At 36.6% G+C, this 24,180-nt stretch overlaps 1 protein-coding gene across 1 annotated transcript in view; it reads left to right on the top strand.

Moving 5' to 3' along the window:
- larp (La related protein) overlaps window positions 1-24,180 on the top strand; it is a 223,222-nt gene that overhangs the window by 122,750 nt on the left and 76,292 nt on the right. The window contains exons 3-4 of the mRNA XM_081737755.1: window positions 16,010-16,069; window positions 19,573-19,750. Coding sequence (XP_081593881.1) covers window positions 16,010-16,069; window positions 19,573-19,750 — 238 coding nt within the window. The remainder of the gene's footprint in view (window positions 1-16,009; window positions 16,070-19,572; window positions 19,751-24,180) is intronic.

Genomic DNA, 24,180 nt, shown 5'->3' on the forward strand with positions numbered 1-24,180 from the left:
TAGCTCGGATATTGACTTCCTACTGTAATTCTAGCTGCTACTGAGCATGGTTGTTGCTCGTAAAGCCATTGACTGACACAGTCTGTTTTAGGATTGATTTTAATTCTTAAATGTTCCGTGACTGAAATTTTAAAATTTTGCGACACATCGGTTGATAATCACACCATTTTTTCCAGATTGTAAGTTATGTATGTATCTCAATTAGAAATGCGTTTACACAGTTAATTGAACATATATAGATCGCCACTTTCTCAGACCCTAATTTGTACTTGGATCAATTTATTAATGAATAAATGTAAACCAAAAACACACAAAACAGAAAACTCAGCGTCAGCTTGGCGGTTAGTTGAACAAAAGTTTTGAAGCATTGAATCGATGGAAACGAAGATTTAACATCATTGACGTCGATTTCACTGTTGACAACATGAACAATTTGTACCGAAACAACCATACTTTCATCTCGATAGTCGCAGGTACACTCATGTCCGAAATTATTGTCGCATGTTTATAAATATGTTGTAGGAATATAATTTGATAACGAATTCGTCCGGTATTTCTTACAATGTTAGTACGTGTATAATCTGCAAAGACATGTACTGGTATGTTGCAGATTTCATGTCAAAAGAGCAGTAAATAAGAACAATAAAAAAAAAAAAAAAAACTTCTTGTCCATTTAGCAACATTTTGTTTTACTCATTCTAATTTCCGTATTTATAATTCTTTCACTATGAAATTTACCACAAATACACATTTCCCGATTATACACACAGTATCAGTATTAAAAGTGCCCTGCAAAATCATTATCAAAGTATATTCTTACAAGGAAACAGTTATAGATATGCGATAATCATTTTGGACATGAGTGTACATATTACGGGTCGAAGTTTATAAATGTCACCTAGAATTTCTGCCTTGTATTTTGTAAGTGTTCTAGATAATTTGACGTGCCGCTTGTGTCCCGCTTGGGTGTAATTCAAGACAGGTGACAACCCTAATCCAAGACGATATTTCTTTCAATGACGTTCAATTTTTTTCCTACTATTAGTAGCACTTTTTTTTTAATTTTTTAAATATATAAATCGGTTTACCATTCCACCACCTCAACTATCTCACTTGTCCTCTACTCCCACATTTCGAAACCCTGTATTCGTTTCAGCGCAGTGTGTCTAGTGCAGTATCCATGTTTCCGTATAGTACACTTCAGTTTAAAAAAAAAATAAATAAATAAATAAAATAAAATAAAATAAACACAAAACAATGCTTTTTTCTTCCTTAATATTTCTTATCTTTGCGAGTTTATTCCTTTTCGGACTCGCGTTATGTATTACTAAGAGGCGCGTACCCATTTTTTTTTTTTTTTTGTTCAGAGGGGTCTAAGCTTTTTTTTTGGGGGGGGGTTGTCCAATACTACGAGCCATTACATCCATGTAGTATTGAACGATTATTATTCTGCACCCGAAAAGACGATTAATAATTGTAGAATACCTTCCACTTGTATTTTTAGAAAAGAAAAAAAAAATGATAGAACTAAATTGTCTTTATAAGCGAAAGCGTACATATGAACTGTAAGATCAAATTTTTATGGTACGTCAGTCGTTTTCCTGTTAAGCATTGTTATATTGAGAACGTATGCAAGTGTATTTTAGAAAGTTCTGGAGGGGTTCGGACCATATGGACCCCTCCCGTGTGTGTGCTCCTGATTACTAATAATAAGCAGAGGCACGAGTTTTTCGCAATGTGCAATAAAACGAAATGCGTGAGAATTGAGTAATTTTCAGTTTCTTGACGTTTTATCATATTCTGTGGTATTTTCATTAGTTTCCGTTGCGCGATAAAACGCAAAATTGGCAGTTCTGCGCTAAATTTCTAACAATACGCGAAATAACGCGAAATTTTAAAAATAGATTTTCTTTAATTTAAACACACTAGTTTTCCGTGACGTAACGGTAGAGCATGGTATAAACGGTGCATTTTGAGTGATTCGGACACTACTATAGAAGACATGTTGCGCGTTAGCTATCACCATTGAAGCTGGATGAGAAGTTCCGAAGTGTTGATTGTTTGAAGCTTGGTGTAAATGCACCTACATATGTGTGGCTTCCCACAAGCAATGCCAGTTTTGAGAGTTTTTTTTTTTCTTTCTTTTTCGAAGTGTGGACTGGTGATAAGTGACAAACGTACAACAATACAACAATGAAGGAGGAAAATTTGGAAACATGTACCATGCTTATGTATAATGCTTAAATGTAACTTGTGCGTATGTTTTTTCAGATGACAGCAAAATTTTCCTTCTCATTGCAAGTTGAGTTACTGATTTTCCTTCAGTTTGGTTAAATATAATTTTCTATAAGTGAAATTTACAATGTCAAGTGAAATATTCAACGTGTTTTATTTTTTAGGTAATTAATGGTTTTATTTCTGTAGTGATCTATAAATAAAAGAAACAATTGTAAAATTGTCAATGGAAGAGTCTTTTCCACAAAAGCTACAGAATGCGGAACTTTATTTGAAAAAATGCGACAAAACGCGAAATATGCAAAACGAAACGCGAAATTTTCAAATTCTTAAGTGCGAAAAACTCGTGCCCCTAGTACTGGGGTGGTACCATTAAAATACCCGTGTGACGTGTGTCCTTTTTAAAGGAAGTTGAGCGAACTTCAAGAAAGAAAAAAAAAAAGAAAGAAAATTACCAGGACCATACTAACTCAGTAGTGGACAAAGCTTCTTAACAGGGGGTCCAAGACAAAACATAAAACTTTAGGCGGCCCAATATCATTTATTAAAATCAGCAATGGTATATTTTACAATTTATTTGTAATGCTAACGCCCAGTTAATAACTGAAGTTTCTTATAATCGGATTTGAACTGTGATGCACTGATCCTCAATAATAAATGCTGATCTTTAGGTCTGTTTCTAATACAGCTCTTTCGAAGTAACAAATATTATTTTAAAATTCGTCTGATTATGAATCATGTTGCGAACCGAAGCCTTTTAGGAGGACACGTCTGTCCCGCGGACTGTTGTTTGCTCACCACTATACTAGCTGATGACAGCGGACGTCTTTTTCAAAAGCATCGTTGTACATACACAATTGCTAAGCACTGTTGGCCACACAAAACTGCAAGTTGACCGTCATGAATATAATTTGCGTTAATAATGGTATGCCAGGTCATCTGGAACACAACTCTCATATAATGTTCCTTTCTGCAAGAATTGTTTCTGCAAAAATAAACGGTGGCCTCGGAAATACTTTTGTCAACTTCTAATTGCTACATTGTTAGCTTTTTCTTTATTTACTTACGTATTCACTTGTAATTACAGTTAACACAGCTGCCAACTAATGAACTAGGTGTGGGATGATGAGATTGTAGTACCACGTTATTGTTAAAGTAGAACAATTTGTACATTTTGAGCGTCTCTTTCAATTAGATAATTTGAAGTGGTGTGTTGGTGTGCTTTTATTTGAATGGAAGAAAACAAAAGACTGCAAGCTTTCGTTGTAGAAACAACTGGATGTTTGATAAGTTTCCAAATCAGTCTTTATCCTAACGTCCCATAATTATGTTCTTTAGATGAAAAATGAAATGAAATCTTTAAGTTTTACGTCCCACGCTTATGCCGGTTAGGCTAAAAGAGACAGTGATAATGAGTAATGAATGGAATGGTGAAATGAAGGAGTCGAACGACTAGGAAAAAGGAAGGAGGATGATAAAAAGGAAAATGTACAGGGCTGCCCATAGTTTTCAGGGGCCCTCACTATTGCCAACTCTATTTTTATAAAAAGAGCCAAGTAACATTTCAAAAGTCGCAAAATTCATAATTTAAAATGGTGGCCTGGGCCCAAATTATCGAATACAATAACATCTCAATAAACTGAGCCTCGGGAAGCGTTTTAGATTATGCGCGCAGAATTAAACTAGTGTGTTCCACATTAATGAATTATTTAAACAAATACATAAAAAAAAAAGAGATGGGGATTTCGTAATACAGAATTTCACCAACCTTCAGGAAGTGATTCATGAATTATTTGACCAAATATATACTAGGGATGATCAATTCCGGACTTTCTACTTTCTGGAATACAGAAAGTAAAATCTGAAAATTCCGGAAGGACCTATCTGGTTTCCCAAAATTAAAAGAATGTGTCATGTGATCAGGTCAGAAGTCATGTTGCGTGGTAAATAGTCTTGAGATTTCCAAGTCAAGATGAGAGATTTCAAGCACGTAACCTTCGCATAGGTCGCCCTGGCTAATTCGCAGAAAATGCATATATTTTGTCATTATTATTGATTTTACTCAAGTAACTTGATCCTTGAAAATGTTCTACCCATGTTTGCCTTACGTGTTATACATAGTTTTTAAGCTCTTCATTATATCTTTGCAATCAGCTTTCAATTAGCTATATCTTTATAGTTTTTGAGATATATATGGACGACTTCATTTTTTTACTGATTTTCCATTGACTTTAATTATATATATACTATGCTCCATCATTTTAAGATAATTTGCTTTTAAAATATACAATCTACATAGTCTGTTCTACATTTAAGCCGAATTACAGCAATCTCCCTCTTTTGGTTTTAAGATGAGTTTAGGAATTATTTTTTATTGATTTTCCATTGACAGTAATGATTCTTGCTTTTTTGATTATGTTCCATCCATTTTAGAACAATTTGCTTTTAAAATCTATGTGGTTTTCTCTACATTTGAGCTGAATTTCAGCTCTCTCTCTTTTGGATTTTGAGGGTTTTTTTTTTCATTGATTTCCATTGACTTTTTAAAAATAATGTTTCATTTTTTTTTTTTTTGACTATGTTCTATCCATTTTAAGACAATTTGCTTTTCGAATATAGAATCTACATAGCCTCTTCTACATTTAAGCTGAATTTCAACCATCTCCTTCAAAACCTGTTCACATCATTGCAACCGGATAGGCTCTTTTTCCGAATTCCGGATTTTTTTCGAAATCCGGAAGGTGAAATTTCGGACAATTTTAATCATCTCTAATATATTCATAAAACGGAGGAAGCAGTTCACTAACACGGGATTTTACCAACTCTTGTGAGTATCATATCCGCAAGGTCACTTGGTCCGGGACTGAACAAAGAACCCTTTGCATCTGAGACAAGCACTCTACCCTAAAGTTGTGTTCCGTTCAGAAGTTCAGTTGTGAATGAGAGGTTTATATACAGTACGTGAATGTTAATGCTGTTCGAAGTTAAAACCTGTGACATACATTTTGGCATTTCAGCTAAACGAATAAAACGCAAGCTCTGACGCGACGTTGCCAAGTGGTAAAGGGTTGTGGCTATGGCTAAGCAGACGAATTACAGCGCAATCGGGTGGCAGATGATAGACGTAGATCTGTACGAAATAAACGTGGCAATACCGCTGGCCTCTCATTTGCTAGCAACATTTAAATGGAACTTATAGCGCCACCTTCAAATGCCAAGATGTTTGTCACGCCGTTTAAATGACATTTCTAGCGTTACATCTCTTGGTTATGTCATGTAGGTTGAAGGAAATTGATGATAGCACGGTTATGAAAGAATTTAAGTGAGAATGTAGCAGAAAACGGGAGAACCCACAGACAGGGTGTTATTCGCTACAAACTCTCACTGTCTGGGATTGAACTAGGGAACCCTTGCGGAAGAGGGGAGCGCTCTACCACCATGACCCGTTTAGTCCTGTTGGCTCTTTAATGTAACAAAACAATTAACATGTTTTAGATATGCAGTGTAGCTTCGGGTTTGATTCTCACTGGTCTCATTGAAGTTAAAGTATCAACTTAGCGTCTAGAGGCAATAGGAAAGCCGCTTGAATTAAATGGTGGGACACTTCGGTCAAGGAAGCCAGAAATAACCGCGATGGAAGCCAGCTAATATCACTGTATTAAAACCTGTCTAGTCTTCGTAATTCTTCATGGACTCAGGGGGGCGCGGTGGCTCAGTGGTAGAGCGTCACTTCCAGTGCTTGGGGTCCCTAGTTCGATCCCAGCTCGCGCCGTGTGGACTTCGTGGTGTATAAACACCGTGCTCGTGGGTTTTCTCGGGGTTCTCCCGTTTTCTCCCACATTCTTCATTCTACCATTTCACTCATCTCTCATCATCACAGTTTTTCTTTAGCCTAACCGGCTTAACCATGGCACGTAAAACTTAGATTTAATTTCATTTTTCTTCATGAACTCATGTTACCAGCAGTGATGGAATGAGTCACGAAATCCGTGACCCGAACTGACCCACGACCTGTTATGACTCGGAAATGACATGAGTGGTGTGTGTGAGGCTGCTGGTGCAATTCTTTCGTCTTCCTGTCTTCTTACTGAATCTGTAGTTGCCTTTCTCTTTTGTTGTTCGCGTCACTGTCAAAGCATTGCACTGAAAGATAACTACAAGGTTTATCAGAAAGTATAAGCGCGTGAGAATCATAGAAAAGGTAAGTAACTTGTTTTTCTTAAGGAATCGTCAAAGTTTAATCGAGAGAACTTGTAAAACTTGTCTCTTAAAATATAAAAGATGCCGCGGAGTTCAGTGTTTTCTTAAATTCTTTGTGTAAACTGTGTTCAAAACTATGGATTATTTTTTTAGTATGGAAAACGAATAAACAGGATTTTATACTTAAAATATTCAAGGCGTGGTTAACTTGAATTTCATGGGCATTGGAATTATCGCCAATCAGCTCATGGACCCATAAAACTATGAATTCGACACTGATCTCGGTCGTTTTTGATCATTTTTGTCTCCCCGTCCCCCTAGGTTTGCTATGGGTCCTTACCCCGACAATACTCTTTTTCAGACTGTAAATAATGTGTGTATCAAGTTCGTGTAAAATTCCTTCAGACATTCCAGAGTTACCCTGGAACATACATACATACACACAAAATCATCGATATATATATATATATATATATATATATATATATATATATATATATATATATATATATATATATATACGAGGGCAAGTCAAGAAAGACTTGGACTGATTTTTTTCCCGGCAGTTCTGTTAACGCTGGAGCTTCATAGTTCGGCATACAAGTAGGGTGGGTCTTGCTGTGCATATATATAAAATGTTGTTAAGGAATCATTGCATGTTTGGTAACCACGACTTTTTATTGCAGGTGATGTTCTGCGCCGCCTCTAGAAGTCGCCTGTAGAAGAAATGGAGTCATTACGAGATGAACAATTTGCAGCTATACGGTTCTGCTATCGCCTGGGGAAAAGTGCAACAGAAACTCTAGGAATGTTGAGAGCAGCCTACAAAGATGACGCTCTGCCACGAAGTACCGTGTTCTGGCGGTTCAAAGAGTTTAAAGAGGGCCGAATGACAATCACGAAAGCTGGTGGACCAGGTGTATCAGCGTCAGCTGTTACTGAGGTGAACATTAACACGGCAGCAGTCATTGTTAGAGAAGATCGCCGCATCAGTATCGACGATCTGGCAGCCGCACTACGCATATCTCATGGCAGTGCCTTCAAAATTTTGCATGACCACCTCCACATGAGCCGAGTGTGTGCGCGATGGATTCCACGACTCCTGCCACCAGAGCAGAAGGCCGTTCGAGTGGAGACTTGCAGGGAGCTGTTGCAAAGGTTTGAGGATGGTGGAGACGCCTACCGCACCGTGCGACTTTTTTCTATTCCCTGCCCTAAAATCCAGACTGCGTGGACGCCGCTTCTCCGATAATTCCGAGGTTCTGAAGGCATCGGAGGCGGTTTTGAAGGACCTCTCAAAGAATGGCCTGCGACACGTGTTTGAGGACTGGAAGACTCGAATGAAAAAGTGCATTCAAATGGGCGGGGACTACTTTGAAAAGGATCATGTGCCTGTTGCTGAGTAATAATAAATTGCCTAGAAAAAAAAAATCAGTCCAAATCTTTCTTGACTAGCCCTCGTATATATACCGGTGTATATATTGCAATCAGTGGTTATACATGTAATGTATTACGGTTTGAGTATTAAATGCCATAGTTTGATAGTCTAATAGTCTACCGTAATTCCACAGTGTGAAATGAACCTCACTTGTTTACAATACATTCACTCATACACCGTTCTTTAAAGTTACGTAATTGAGCTAATGCACGTTGTTTCACACAATAATAGGGAAATAGAAGAGCAAATCACTGACTTTTCTCTAATAAAGCTGAGAATAGTAGATTCACCGGTGTCCTGCAGCAATTTGCGTCGTGTTTACTTGTGCGAGCGAATTGAATTACTCTAGAAATTGAGGAATCGATACTTTAGCCACTAACCGCACAATCAATTATGCTGCTGCACCTTTGATCATCAAGCGCGTTACTCTGTAATCGAATTGTTTGCCATTCTCTTTGGAACAATTAGAAAGGTTTGTGTGTGTCTACTGTTAAGTTGTTTCTACCTTCCATTTCTTATTAGTATAACAAATGAGTCTCTTAGAATAGCTTTATTTCGCAAAGTGGGAATCCGTGTATACGTATTGAGCTCTCCTTCGCCTACTTGTTTGAAAAAAGGTATTAAAGTAATCCCCTCGATTTTTCTAAGTACGTAATCACTTTGTTCTTAATAATGTAACAACTTGGGATGTGTCGTTTGGATCATGACTTTTGTCCAGAGCTGGGTCTTGCTCCACACTCAAGACTGATTATGTGACCTGTATAGTCAGATGACCCGTAATTGGGCGAAATATCAGCTCTACACCATTACAGCAGAATTTTATACAGAATTATCCTCTTCAGTCCTGTATTTGTAAGGATAATTTCTGTATTTGTTTCCATTTATAGTCTTAACGTGCATGCATGTGGTGGGAAGAAACGGGTTACAGTGTTGGGGGGGTCTATGTCTCCTCTAGGCGACATAGAGACTCAAATTATTAAAAGATGTCTCCTGCCGGTGACGCGGGGACCAATGAGGTTAAGGACTTCACTACTTCTACTACCCGAGCTTGCAGAGGGGGTGGTGCGGTGGCTCACTGGTAGAGCGTGCACCTCCGGTGCTTGGGATCCCTGGTTCGATCCCAGCTCGCGCCGTATGGACTTTGTGTGTGGACAAATACCGTGCTCGTGGGTTTTCTCGGGGTTCTCCCGGTTCCTCCCACTTTCTTCATTCCACCATTTCATTCATCTCTCATAATCACCGTCTCCTTTAGCCTAACCGGCATAACCGTGGGACGTAAAACTTAACAGATTTCATTTCATTTTAATCTTCCGCCCCACCCCTCCCGGCAGAAACTTATTTCTCAAACAAGGAAACAAGCTGTGATTTTGCAAACATACCAGCTCTTATTGAGTAGCAGTTTAGGTATTACAAGTTACAAAAGTTACAACGTAATTTTAAATGGTCTAATTCTCTCAATGATTATTATGATGGGATGTTCTGCCCGAATGTCCCTGCGCAACGTGAACCCATGCTAGTTTGCCATTGCCTTCCATGGGATGATGATGATGTACTAAGGACGGGACCTACAGCTTATTTTGGGACCCGAATCACTTCTATCCCCACCGGGAATCGAACCCGGGACCCCTTGATTACAAGGCAAGAGCTTAACAACTCATCCATTGGGAACACATTCTCTCAATACTGGCATGTAATTTACTCATGTAGGTTTTAAGTTACTGTTCGAGAAAATGCATTCTATTTATTCTTAATCAACCGTTAAGTTATTCCAACGAATAACAGAAACTCTTTCCAAAGTATTTCCAAATAAACTTTTTTCTCCTTTTCTCATGTTTGATTACTTGATTAAACACATTGACACATTTTCTCGCGCTTGTGCGGGACTTTGTGAAGGTTGCTAGTTTTAAATATTACTTTATTGTGAATCTTTAAAAAGTCCAAAATTTTGCCGCCCTGTGCTCGAACACAGAATAGCACTTAACCTAAATACAGGCCTAACTAAAACCGGAAGTGATATAAACCCACTAATAATTCCGGTTTCAATATTGATCTACGTTGAGCAAAAACGATCAGACATAACAATAAGAGTTTTTTTGGAATTGATTTCTAGCGTTCTAATAGGTCCATCTTGTCTCGGAACGCACTGTTCAACCCGAAAGTGATATAAATCAACCACTTGCTGTTTATATGGTGGTCACTGTAGAGTAAAAACTATAATAGCAATAGCTGCAATAAATTGAAAGTCCCGAAAATATATTCCATCTCCATGCTACAACTTCCGGTTTCAGTGCTGGATGAATAGCATTCCATGCAAACCAAACTTCTTCACGTGGTGACACTTCTATTTTGTTCAAGTCTGAACCCTTTCATGACCAAGGTTGACAATTACAGTCGAAATATTGCATTTCAAATAAATTCTAAAGATTTTAAAGCAAGTTTCTTGTTAGGACCAGTGTTCGAAGTGGAAAAATAATGAAAGGCGGTATCTTTTATTACGATTTTAAGGCGACATACCGGCTATCTAAATGTTAAAATACAGTAAGGGTATGTTACGTAAAAGACTGCATTTCTATTTACATAAAGACTGAAAACCATTGGAGAGCTTCTCTTTAGTTACGAGGGGGGGAGCATGGAGAGACTTTGATCCCTCGTCAACAACTTTTTTTTTTTTAAAAAAAAAAAGAAAATTAAAAATATCCCCGTATGCTGTATTATAAAGAATTATACACGAACATGTTCTAAAACCTAGTTTTTATATTAACAGTTTCCTACGGAAAGTTCCTGGACTCCACTCGATTGAAGAGTGTTCCAAACCCCAGGAAGAATCGCCCCCACGTCAGACAACCCCTAAATCCGCTCATGCTCAAAACACTACAGTTAAATGAATTAAGACCAGAAGACACACACTTACATACGAAAGAAACAAAGTAATGTGACACATCAAAATAAAAACTAGATGAACTTGTTTGAAGACAAGAAAATTTAGGAAAAATATAAGAAAAATGTCGATGTTATCAACTTAGAAATTATTTGTAAAGAAATAATATATTTTTAAGTGCAAAGTTGTTAATCAATTACTGTGTATAAAAATGGATGTATTAAAGGTATTTAGCATCTACTCTCCCGTGACGGTATGTCCTGATCACTAAAAAGTCAGAGGCGTATACCTTCACTGAAAAACCAGAGGCCGGTATGGCATACCACCGCATACCGCCTCACTTCGACCACTGGTTACAACAAACTTTGTTTCCATCAATTAGATTCAAGTTTGAACGACGTTTTTCTGCGCTGTAATAAGAAAAATGACGAAGCATTTTGAGTGTGTAACGAAAGTGAAATGCATCGGTGGACATTTTTTTGTGGCGTGTAATATTAGGTACTGAAATTTGGCAGCTGGATGAAAGAAAGTGTTTAGCCGTAGACATTGAGATTGTGTTGGCACATGCACAAATTACACATTTTGTTGGTAAAAGAGTTCATTGACCTGTAGATCGTTGTCGTAATTACACAATGCTTCATAGTAATGGCACCTTGCCTATCTGGCTGGCAGCGGTTGTAGTGTTTGCGTCTATTTTAGAGGATTGTTACCTGTTGGATGGAGCAACAGGTGACATTGTTGCGTTGCCAGTCGGTTTGGACAAAAGTAATCCCTCACATCAGTCCAAGTTCGTATAATACATTAAATTACATTTTTATAAATGAAAATATTTTAGATTAACGTCCCACGTTTATACTCTTTAGGCTAAGGGAGACGATGATTGAGGCATTGAGGCAAGTGAATGATGGAAGAATTTGTGGAATGAGCATGTGAAAGGAAACGGGAATAACTCGAGAAAGCCTACGGACACTATTGCCCACCAGACTTACGTGGCCGGGGATCGAACCAGTAATCCCACATACCAGAGGTATGTGCTCTACTACTGATCCACCGTGCCCCTATGAACATTTTGTCAGTATGTTTCTAAAGTGTCATACGAAGTTATGCATAGATATTGGAAGCCTTTGTAGAACGGCTAAATCCATCTGTCGACACGCATCAGAGCAGAAACGATAAATTTCGAGAAGCGTTTTTTTTTAAAAATCGATTCAACATCCCAACAACATTTTAGCACACTTACTGCAGAGAATGCAGCGGGTTCTTCCGGAAATGGTTCATTCGGGTGACTGGCTCTTGTTGCACAACAATTCACTATGCCACAGGACCATTGAAGTACAGACATTTTGGCAAAAGAGAGAAAAAAAAACAGGGTACGTTTCAACCATCTGCTCTATTCACCTGACCTGATTATTTCTTGTTTTCAAAGGTCAAAATGACTTTGAAAGGAAAACATTTTGACTTAATTTCGAACATCCAAGCGGCTGTGACAAAGGAACTTAACACTGTCGGACAAGAGAACTTCCTGAAAGGAATCTAGAAACTATACAGCCATCCAATTGCCTGTATACAGCAGGGAGGGTCATATATTGAAGATCAGCAACCAATCAGATTAATTCTCGTTTGTATTATTTTCTGATAATGCCAGTCTTAAAATTTAGTAGACACACTGTGTATAAACATTTACAAATATACATTAATAATTACGAATCTCAAAGTTGAAATGAAATCTCTACTTCCATGGTTATGCGCCGTAGGCTAAAGAAGGCGAATGGTTATGAATGTGTAGGTGCAATGAGGATGTGAGAGGAAACGGAAGAACCCCAATGAAAACCCCGAATGTCCACCCCAAACTCACATAGTCAAATACTCTTATCGTTGAGCCATCGTGTACCTCAAATGAGGACATTTCCCCATTTCCGTAGAAACCCGGTCAAGCCATATTTAGTGTCCGAAAAACAATACGTCTGATAACTCTAAATCCATCTTCCGTGCAATCAATCAACAGCCAGATTTTCAGTTGGCTTCAAGCTTAATGATCAGTTTTCCAGCTGACTTTTACATTACATATGCGATATAATTATATATATTCTACGTAAACAGGAAAATGGACGAATGACGTGAAATCCCTTTTTATGAAGCTGCCATTTTTCTGCCGTTACGGAGATAAAGGTCACAAATGACGCAGGTTTTCAAAGCTGCCAGCAGCTGTAGTATTGGTTGTTTTCAGAATAAACATTAATACATGTTGAAGCAGGTGTTAACAACCTTACTTATTGAAAAGTGTCACAGGAGACCTATTGTTGCTACATATGTTGAGCATTGTCTGCCGAATGCAGAGTTATTTCCTCCATTATACGTTGCAGTGGTGTTATTTGTTGAAGAAAATAACTAATGATTTTGATTTCATACATACAAACTGTGGATTACATCAACAGTTCACGTGAATCATGATGGATTATGAAATGTCTGAAAACCAGAGATGGGCATTTCTCTAAATTTTGCAAAACTTCCGACTGCACGACTTTTTTTCGTTCCTAAATTTTAACAAAGCTGAGTCTTGAGCTGCACATTTGGCATTGGTCTTTGAACTGCATTCTGCTTCAAATATTCCCCGTGTTGATTGCTCGGGTTTTGTAACCCACACAATTAGTAAGCTAGGTAAAGCTGGTAACTCGCTTTCTTAATTTGTTGGGTGAAGTTCGTAACTAACAGTCCCAATGATTTGAGTAAAATTTGAGACTGATAGTCTCAGTGAGCTGATTTGGTAATTAGTAGACCCAATGAATTGGTTAGACCCGGCAAACCATTCATAGTTTGTCCTGCAGATGTCATCTTATATACACATTTTCGCGGATCAGCCCCGATTCTGTCTGCGAATGTCTCCAGGTGTAGTACGAATCGAAATCCTGATGGGGCTAATTTATTTATTTATTTTTCACAATAGAAAGTCAGAGCTATTTTCTTACGTCACAGGCAGTGTCGTGTGCAAAGTGGGCAGGTTCGTGTTTTAAATACTCCTACTTGAACAAGATATGAAAAACATGGACATTTACAAAATTAAGATGTGTATGCAAAAATCGCACATAACCTAGAGCGATATAAACTTGAAGCTTCGAGCCTCTCCCTTGATTAAATTTTGTGTATGCCACTGGTCAAAGGAATATTAACATGTCCGTTTCCACGGGTAAATTTGCCTTTTTGAAGTAAATGCATGGATTTGTCATTAATGTTTAAAAAACACCAAATTCAAAACCATTGCAGTAATCGTCTTTTGTTCAAAATAAGTTTAACCATTTGACTACCATTTTATTTTAATGTGAATATTCTTTTATATGTACTGTACATATACGATTCCTTTAATACGGGATATTCCTGACATCTGTACACAGTTTTGGAAACTAAACACAGTCTGCTGGTCACATCTGAACCGATTGGAGAACATGTTTTTAGAATTTTCTTTAAAAAAAAAAAAAAAAAAAAAAAAAAAAAAAAAAAAAAAAAACGTCGTTTGAATTATTCGCATGGGACACATATATCTCGTTGGTAGTCAAAGCGTTAAAGAAATAGATTTTGAGATCGTAGCCACGTAGAATAATAAATCTACAAGTACAAACTTGGTAAAGCACAAATATATGCCTCATGACAGACATCTTGCTAATCGACGTGTGCACGAAGTATCGATGTAATCAAGTTATCATTTTAACCCGTAAGTACTACGCATGTTTTTTGTCACATTACTACTACGCGGAGTCTCTCAGACTCCGAACAATACATTGCGGAAAAACTACCGACACGTTGTTAATTTTTGCATATACACTCAATATAACCAAGAAGGTAGAGGAAGCGACAATTTGGAGAGGCGGTAGAACGGGAAGAAACTTAAAATAACAATAATAATAATATAACTTTTCTTACCTTTCGTCTTGGAAATACTAAAGAAGAAAAAATATTATATAGTGTCAGTGTTTCTCTGGTCCCGTTATCAATGTAATATCTGCCGCTCGCTACTACTGAAACATGGTTATAGGTTCTGTCTAGACCCGTCCCTGCTGGTCTAGTGGCTAGTGCCTGTACCTTTGATACATGTTGGTCCCGGGTTCGATTCCCGGTAGGAGATCAATTTAATTTCACAATCATTCAATTTCATGAATCATGTCTCCTCTAGCCTAAAAGTATAAACCACCAAAATTGAAAAAAAAAAAAAAACGGTTTAAAACTTGGGATGGCCACAAAGTTCCGGTTCCGCGAGGAACCAGTTCTTGGAGATCCGGTTTTCAGGACCGGTTCCAAACCTGGATTCGAAAAACCGGTTCTGGAGCCGGATCTTTTAGATCCGGGTCCGTTCAGAGCCGAAAACCGCTTCCACCCAGGAACCGCTTCTGCTCATCTCTATTTAAAACTTTGGAACCTGTCACAATCGGTGCAAAGAAATTAGACAGGAACAACAGTTGATCTAAATATCCGTGATTTACCATCCTCCCGTACCGGCGAAACGAACTGTATAAAGGAAGTTGTGGTAGAATACATTTTGAAGCACTAATTAAGTACTCGTTGCGCCGGTACCGGAGGATTCTAATCTAAAACATGGGTAGGATATTTGAATTAAGTATGTACTACTTCCTGTATAAGTGATTGCACTGCTTGTGATAGGTCCCATAGTTTTCCTTTTTAAACGTGATGTTTTGCATTTTCGACGGTTTAGAATTCTGAAAGGAGGGGGTTTTCAACCCATGTTCATTAGAACTTTTTAAATTTCACTTGATATAAGGAATCACCTTCCGAGGTTTTTCGATGGAGTTCTCTTCCTACCCTGTATAGAAGTAAAACCAGAAAGACTACGTTAGTGGATAGTATTAAAGCTTATAATTGGTATGTGAAGACAGTTTAAGTTATCTACCGACCTTTATGTAGGAAAACTTTTGAATTTGTAGCAGATGATCCACAGTTTCTTAAGTCACCGACCGACCTTCATGTGGGGGAAACTTTTAAATTTGTAGCAAATAATCCAAATATACGATGGTGATGAACTCCAATGGTAAGGAAAAACACAGAGTGTGTCGGATCAGAACTGTGTAGTGACTGAAGTGGAATCTTACTGGAAAATTTAAATATGGTAAAGGCAGTTTAAATAAGGATGACAACAGTAATCCTTTAATACGTACTCGTACATAATCAAGAAATTTGTTTGTTTTTTTAAAACTTCTTTCCAGAAAAAAAAAAAACGGAAAATTAAATCTTTTTTTTTTATTTATTTTCAGGCTAGCAATTTCAATGACATAGAGGATTGGCCTACTTTGGGAGAGGTTCACGTAGTAGAGGTAAGTATCTTAAGTATTTTCTCTTATATTGTATTTAAAAAGAAAAAATACAACATAATAATTTTGTCCATCAGTTTGAATTTGGAATCTCAGTGATATACAGGGTGTTTCAAAACAACACCGACAAGGTTTGGAAGATGATTCCTGACATCAAGATAAGATAAAAAGTATAGACCATCCTGGGTGCACAGCTTTCGGAGTTATAGGTTGCCGAAAATATGAAAAGTTGAACTTTAAAGGTCCATAGCTCCAAAACTACAAGACTTACAGTAGTTGGGTCAAGACTTCACTTCAAATATCCAAATTTCAGAATCCTGTGGTACTTCCGCAACAATGTTTATAGAGGGAGTTGGAGAGTACTTGAAATTATATGCCCGTAGCCAAACTCTCTCTATAAATATTGCTTCGTGAGTACCTTAGGATTCTGAAATACGTATTTTTGCATAGCGCACATATTAGTTACTTAGTGAAGTCGTGACCCGACTACGGTAGCTCCCATAGTTTTGGAGCTATGGATCTTTAAAGTTCGTTTTTTCATATTTTCAGTAGACTATAACTCCGAAAGGAAGCATTTGTGCACCCAGGTTGGTCTATACTTTTCGTCTTACCTTGGTGACAGGAATCACCTCCCAAACGTTGTCGGTGTTGTTTTGAAACTCTGTGTAGAAGACTGCTTTATACATAGTTCTAGACGATATAATTGTAAATCTTTCAACATGATTTTCCATTATATGGTTTTGTTGTAAATAAGTAATGGCATGATGTCACAAGTATTGAAGACATTTGTATTCGTTTCAATACATGAAGGTTTAAGAAGCATAGTAGTTGATCTTGATGACAGAATTACTTAAACAAATTAATTATGTTATCCGTGTACACTTATGTCCAAAATGACTGTCGCATATCTATAACTGTCTTCTTGTAAGAATATAATTTGATAGTGATTTTGCATTGTACTTTTAATACTGGTACTATGTATATAATCGGGAAATGTATATTTGTGGTAAATTTCATAGCAAAAGGATTATAAATACGAAAATTAGAATAAGTAAAACAAAATGTTGCTAAATGGACAAGAAAGTTTTATTTTCATTTTATTGTTCTTATTTACTGCTCTTTTGACATGAAATTTTCCACATACTTGTCTTTGCCAAATTTATCAAATTATATTCCTACAACACATCATTTATAGACATACGGCAATAATTTTGGACATGAGTGCACATCGTTTTCAGTCTATTGTCCTCTCAACTTTAGCAGAAGTTATAATGGTAAGTGAAGTTACCGTCTATAATTACCCAGAAGAATATTAATACGTTTTTTTTTCTGTTGTGGGACGTAGAAGTTATATATTCTACGAGTTTTCTTGCAATAAAAACCGTGATACAATTATGCCAATTTGGGTTGTCATCTGACCGCTACCGGTCTCTCAGTTTTTACTCGATACCAATAAAACTAATGATAAAACATCCGAAGGAAATTTCTAATAACTTTCATTTCTAATATCCACTTTATTTTCCTCTTTCTTTCTTCGCGCTGAGGTATGTATTTCGAGGTTTAAAAATGCTATTTTTCTCAATGTTTTAAGGATTGTGAAAAGAAGATTAAGGTTAGTGGGAGTAGAATAAATTTTGGATACTGAGAATAGCTTCTGATTTCTCTCGCTATGTACTTAAATCAGTGGCGTATTTACGATTTTGTTTCGGGAGGGGCTTTGCTAACTTTCGGGGGGCTTTACCTGAAAATGTGAAAGTTCTGCAAGATATTTCATATACTTTACTATAGTAAGATTTCGGGGGGCTTAAGCCCGGAAGCTCCCCCTAAATACGCCACTGACTTAAATATCCTTATTTGCAAGGCTTGAAAAAATTTTGGTTGCAAGTACTTGCCAGCCAAAAAATTTACTAGCCACATCATTTTGCAGTCAGTGTTATACAAATAAACAAAAATTACTCTGCGACACCATAAACATATCAATACTTTTTTTGTTTATTGGCATGTCTCGTACCAAAAAAAGTGACATCTGTTATTTATTCGTGAATTTACGTTTTTGATTGATCGAACTTTACTCGCCAAATGTTAAAACGTACGCGCCAATGGCGAGCAGGCGAGTGTTTTTTTAAGCCCTGCTTATTAGTGAATTTACGATTCCTTTGTTTTTATGTTTCGAACTTCGTGTGTCTATGCGTCGGAGCTGAGTATATTCTTTGAGGAGGACCCAGGGCCGGATTAAGGGAAGGGGGCTATAGCCCGGGGCTCCAGATAGACAGGAGCCTCCACTCTGATCAAAATCTCAATTTGCTATCTAAAAAGAACCATGAAGATACAGTCATCATCAGGGCCCGGATTTTGTTGACAAGTCAACTTTTTTCTGTTACGCATAAGACAAGGCAAATTCTAATAAAAACGTTATCCATCAACTCTAGGTTCTAAAAATATATTTTTTAAGGGTCAACTTTTGGTCACCTTTTGCCGTTTTGAAGTTTCAGGTCATTTTTTAAAAATATTTTAAGGTAACTTTTAGGTCACTTATGGTGTTTTTATTCTTTTTCTTCTATATAAGGAAATCTTAAAATGAACACTGTTTACGGATGTGAAAAAGACGAAGATAAATAAATCTCTTTTCATGCTTCTTGACCATTGAGGTGGAAAAACTGCATTCTTAACAAGCTAATGAAAACTAAGCTGTAGGTGGTTGACGAAAGGTGGAGATTGGTAGGTGGCCGAACGGATAGTTTTGGGTTGTTGACCACAAAAGATGTGATCATATGAATAACTAAAAATGGATTAGAAGGCGTACAAGGATTTTAAACAGGGTTTTTATCTATTATTCTCATGTAGTCTACACTTGCGAACTTTTATTGTTTAAGAGTGCTTCCTAGTTTCAACTCGGGAGTGAATTAACGCTTTCAGTACGTACAATGGACTGATCAACGGACATAAATGATCATGGACTGCAACTAACTGAAACAAAACTTTTTGAATATGAATGACAAACGTTAATTAAAATCCAATGGATATTTAAACAATGTCAATGTTTTACGAAATAAACATTTAAGAAAACGCAAGTTTTAAGGTCAATTTTTGTGAATTTTAGGGGCATTTTACAGGAATTTTAGTGTCATTTTATAGGTCACTTTCTAGAAAATTTTAGGTCAACAAGATCCGGGCCCTGATCATCATCATAAATTAAAATAGACCAAAAATACGAAATATACGCCTTTAACTTTCTGCTGTACTTTCATAGAAATATTAGGTGGTCAGAAGGGGCCACATATTTTTTCTAGCCCCGGGCCTCCATATAGGTTAATCCAGCCCTGTGGGAACTCGAAAATTTTATTTTCCAAAATTCTCAAACCGACACCGATCAGAAGGATTTGTCATCATTTTACCATTCTATTTTTTAGTAGGGTATAGCAATGTTACGTAATCTACAGTGAGACTTTTATAAGGTTGTAATTTGCCTGGAAACCAAGTATGAGTTTCACTTGTTGTATTTGCAGAAGAAGCACCCGCCACCAGCGAGTGTGAAGCAGAATGGCCATGGTCGAGTGAACGACAGATCACGAAGCTCAAGTGCTGTGGGACGACGGGAGGAGAACCATAATGAGACTGAAGAAAATCACTATCATGAGCCATCATCGTCTGTGGACGGCGATTCTAGGGAGAAGAGAAAGAAAGGTAACGTTGCCATATCAGTTTTCCAAAGGGGAACCCTCCAACATTTTGTATGCAACACTGAGTTGATTAGTAAGATGCAATTGTATGTTTTTCCATTCATTCTGAAGAGTCTACTAAAAATTCTAAAAATACAAAATTTACCATTTTTCTTTTGCTTGTTTATTCATAAGTGAAAGGAGATAGTAAAATGCAGTTTACTACAATCATAAATAATGTTCTACAACAGAAAAAAATTGAAGAATTTTCAGTGTTGCTATCCGTAGAAATTACTGTATTGCCAGAATAATTCCCTCAAAGTCTAAATTAAGGCAGCGACTAGAGGAATGAACTCAACTGCATTTGATTACGTATCATGTTGTTTTGGTATCCTGTGAACTACTTTTCAAATAACATTATTATTTAATTTTATAACCTTATGTTAAAACTATTTTTGTTTATTACAAACAAAATACAACTATTATTTAAAAAATAGTTCACAGAATTCCAAGACAACATGATACATAATCAAATGCAGTTCAGTTCGTTCTTCTAATCTCTGCCTTGACTTAGATTTTGGCGGAATTGTTACTGGCAACACTGTAATTTCTGTGGATGGCAACACTGAAAATTCTGGAGATTCATATTTTCTACTGTAGAATAACATTTTCTATGATTGTGGTAAGTTGCGTTTCGTTATCTCCTTTCGCTTATGAATAAACAAGCAAAAGAAAAATGATAAATTTTGTATTATTTTTAGTAAGGCAGGCTCTTAAGGGTCTTCACTACAGCGAAATTAAACTACCGCTAATTGTAAAATTTTTCTGTAATATCTTCAAAACAAATAAAAATTTTCGAAAAGAAGAAACGTAGTGAACTAGACAACACGATTTTGCATGTGATACCGGTATCACAACTCATTTATTTGCTTTCGATTTGCAACTGTAGATATATTTAGCATTTTTTGCGGGTTCTGTAAATAGCGGCATACCAAAAGCAGATAGGAGAATTGTGGTAAAGGTATCGCATGCAAAATCGTATTGTCTAGTACACTACGTTTCTACCTTTCTAATATTTTTATTTGTTTTGAAGATATTACAGAAAAATTCTAAAATTAGCGGTAGTTTAATTTCGCTGTAGTGAAGACCCTTAACGTCAGACCGTTTTCACTGCAGGCATAACTACAGTAGAATCCCACTAACTTGATTCTTGATTCTCAACATTCCGTATAACTCGACGATCACTTCTTGTAAAATCGGTTTATGTGGTACTCAAGTTATACGTTGAATTATTATATTTTTGGGCTTGGAAATGTTTCTTCCCCTATCTCGACCTTGAGCTTCCTCTTTTAACTCCCAACATTATCTTCTATTTTTTCAAATCATTGGTCAGTTGTGTTCTTTTTCTTCCTATTCCTCGTTTTCCTTCCTTCCTTTCATTCTAAGGCGATATAAGAAGGACAGTTTCTTTGCAAGATGTGCCCAATCCAACTGGCAGAGGGCCTGGTAAGAAGCATTCTCCTATCCGTTTTAAAAACATCTTCGTTTGTTACTCGCTCCATCCATTTTATGTTCTCCATGTTCCTCCAACACTACATTTCGAAGGTCTCGAAATATTTCTTTTCTCACTTTGTAATGTTCAAATCTCTAAACCAATACTCCATATATAGCACCTCACCAGCTTCTTTCTTAGTCCAGTGTTAAGCCTGCTAGTTAACAGTGATCTTTTCTTGTTGAATGCTTCTTTGGGTATGGCAGTTCTTGACCACTGTGCAACTGTTCAGGTAGATTGTAATAACTGTAATTATAGTACATATTTATGCGTATAAAGGTCATGTTTTTCCTGTTCAAAAATTTGTTACGGTACTTTTTTTTTTTCAGTTTTTGTCCCATGTTTTCCCTTTATGACACTAATTCCTGGAAGAGCTCCTCCGTGGCTAAGCGGTTAGCGTACGCGCCTTGGGCGTGGGAGACCCGGGTTCGATTCCCTGCGGGAGCTCATGTGGTTCGGATTCCACGTTAATCAGTAGGTCCACGTCTCATATAGCCTCGCTGCTGAACGGGACGTTAAACTCAAAATCAACTCAATCAACTCAACTAATTCCTGGAACTGTTGAACGAGTTTGGTTACATTTTTTTTTCTTTCCGCAGAAATTTCTATTTACCCCATCCTCACCCTAGTAAGAGAGGGGCTGTTTGAGTAAATATGAGAGTATTTTTTTTTTTAAATCTTTTAACCATTATTTTAGGATATATCGTAGTTTTGTATATTCTGTAAAACTTTGATTAGGGTAATATAGGCCTACAGTAAAATATTATGAGCTCTGAGTAATCCATTCATTCTTTATTCCGTAAAACTCGACATTTTCCGTAACTCGTCACCCTCTGAGTCATTAATTGCGAGAGTCTACTGTGTCCTGAGCTGTCCTTTTCATATTATGTCTTATTATCGTGAGAAAAACACCCATCAACTAGCTCATATTATGTCTAGATTGACATCACGCTTTCTAGTAAGAAGGGTCTTTTAGTTAAGGTTGGTTTAAAGGGACAAGTTTTGCCGATAGATGTCACCACAGTCTTCGTATCTCATGTATTTTTTACCTTTCACGAAAATTCACAATTTCTCTTACAAATTTCAACCTAAAGACTTCAGATTTTTTGAGAAGGAACTTCATAACCTATCGAAGGCAACAATCCGTGCCGATTTTTTATTTAAAATTTTCTTAATTATTTAAATGGCTTGATTGTTGAAATGGATATCCAAATCTTTAACAATATAATTGTTTCAACAATGAAGAAAATTCTAAATAGGAAATCGGCACGGATTGTTGTCTTCTATAGGTTATGAAGTTCCTTCTCTAGAAATTTGAAATCTCCAGGCTGAAACTTCTAAAAGAAATCGTGAATTTTCGTGAAAGGTAAAAAATACTTAAAAGAGATACGAAGACTGTACTGACATCTATCGGCAGAGCTTGCTCCTTTACATCAACGTTAAGCAACTTCAGCATGGAACGAGTAGGGAGTTACGGTACAATAGTCAAATTTATTTATCCACATAAATTGTGTCTGAATAAGGCAGGCCGTTTCTAAATAATGCTTGTAAAGCATTATCAGTCTGAATCTAAACTAGAATTGTGATATTTCGCTTTATATATATATATATATATAATATTTTAATAAATTATTCACACCTATTAATATCGATTGAGTATCTTTGTAACCTATAATACTAAAATCCTCCATGCAGGTCAGTAAAATGGCGTATGGCAATTTGTAGTTAATACATCTTCAAAAATGAATGAGTGAAGGTTTAATTATTTAATTGGTAGTGTGAAAAACCTGGAAAACCGAAGAAATTATTCACACGCAAACTGGTTCACCACGAGCTCAATATATGAGGCACTTTATTTAGACTCGTTAAGATCTAAGACATTGGAATTTAAGCGGTTAAATTAACATTGCAATATTGTACGGTTTGTAATTAACTTTATTGAAAATTTACCACATTTATTTCTCGTGGTAAACTTCAATAACTTATTGTGTGGCGGGTGAAACTAGACTTTTGTTGTTGTTGTTGTTGTTTTTGTTTTTTGAACGTTAATAATCGTAGTTTTGTTTAGTGCTCAAAATCAAAGAAATGCGATGTAAACAAAAATTCAGACCGCAAAATCTGATATATCTATGACATTGTTTTTTTTCTCTCTTTTTTACTGTTAACACATTTGATTTATTATTATTATTATTATTATTATTATTATTATTGTGATTAAGTTTTTATAAAGTAATGACTTTAGCACTGAGCTTTGTTGCTAGCGCTGAAGACGATGGCAGGTACAATTTATCTCAAAATTGATTCAAATTAATTACTTAATGCGTCATGATTTTTAATTTGTAAAATTATATGTCACACTAATTGGGAACCACTGATTTAAGGTCGTAGTTTATTATCAGGTGAGCTATTATTGAGGCAAAAGGTAATTTCTACTAAATTTCCTTTAAAAAGACAGAATGGTTCCCGTGCGATATAATGTGCCTGGGAGGTTCTTAGTAACTACGGATCCACTACGGATTACACACCATATTACCAGAGATTTGCCGTAAAATAGGCGACAAGGAGACCATGTGCACTTCAAATTTTATATCAAAACATCACTTTACTTTTCGGACACGAAATTTCTATTAGTACCCACTTTTCAGAATTTTTTTAACCCCTGGTAAAGAATTTATAAACGATATCTGTATTTTTTATTTTTTTATTTTTATTAGTGTATTTTTTAGGAGTTCAGAAAGCATTTTACTATGCCGCCTTGTCTCTCATTGAAATGGCGAAATAAAAGTAGTGTACCTGCGTAGCATTTGGTTACAATATAAGCTAGGAAAAAGAACATGTGTGTGTGAAATTTAGTTACTCCCCCCCCCCCCTCATAAAAATAAAGCTTGACTTTGTGAACTCCA

Source organism: Thermobia domestica, chromosome 14, assembly GCF_964235325.1.
Source record: "Thermobia domestica chromosome 14, izTheDome1.hap1.1, whole genome shotgun sequence".
Classification (NCBI taxonomy): Eukaryota; Metazoa; Arthropoda; class Insecta; order Zygentoma; family Lepismatidae; genus Thermobia; species Thermobia domestica.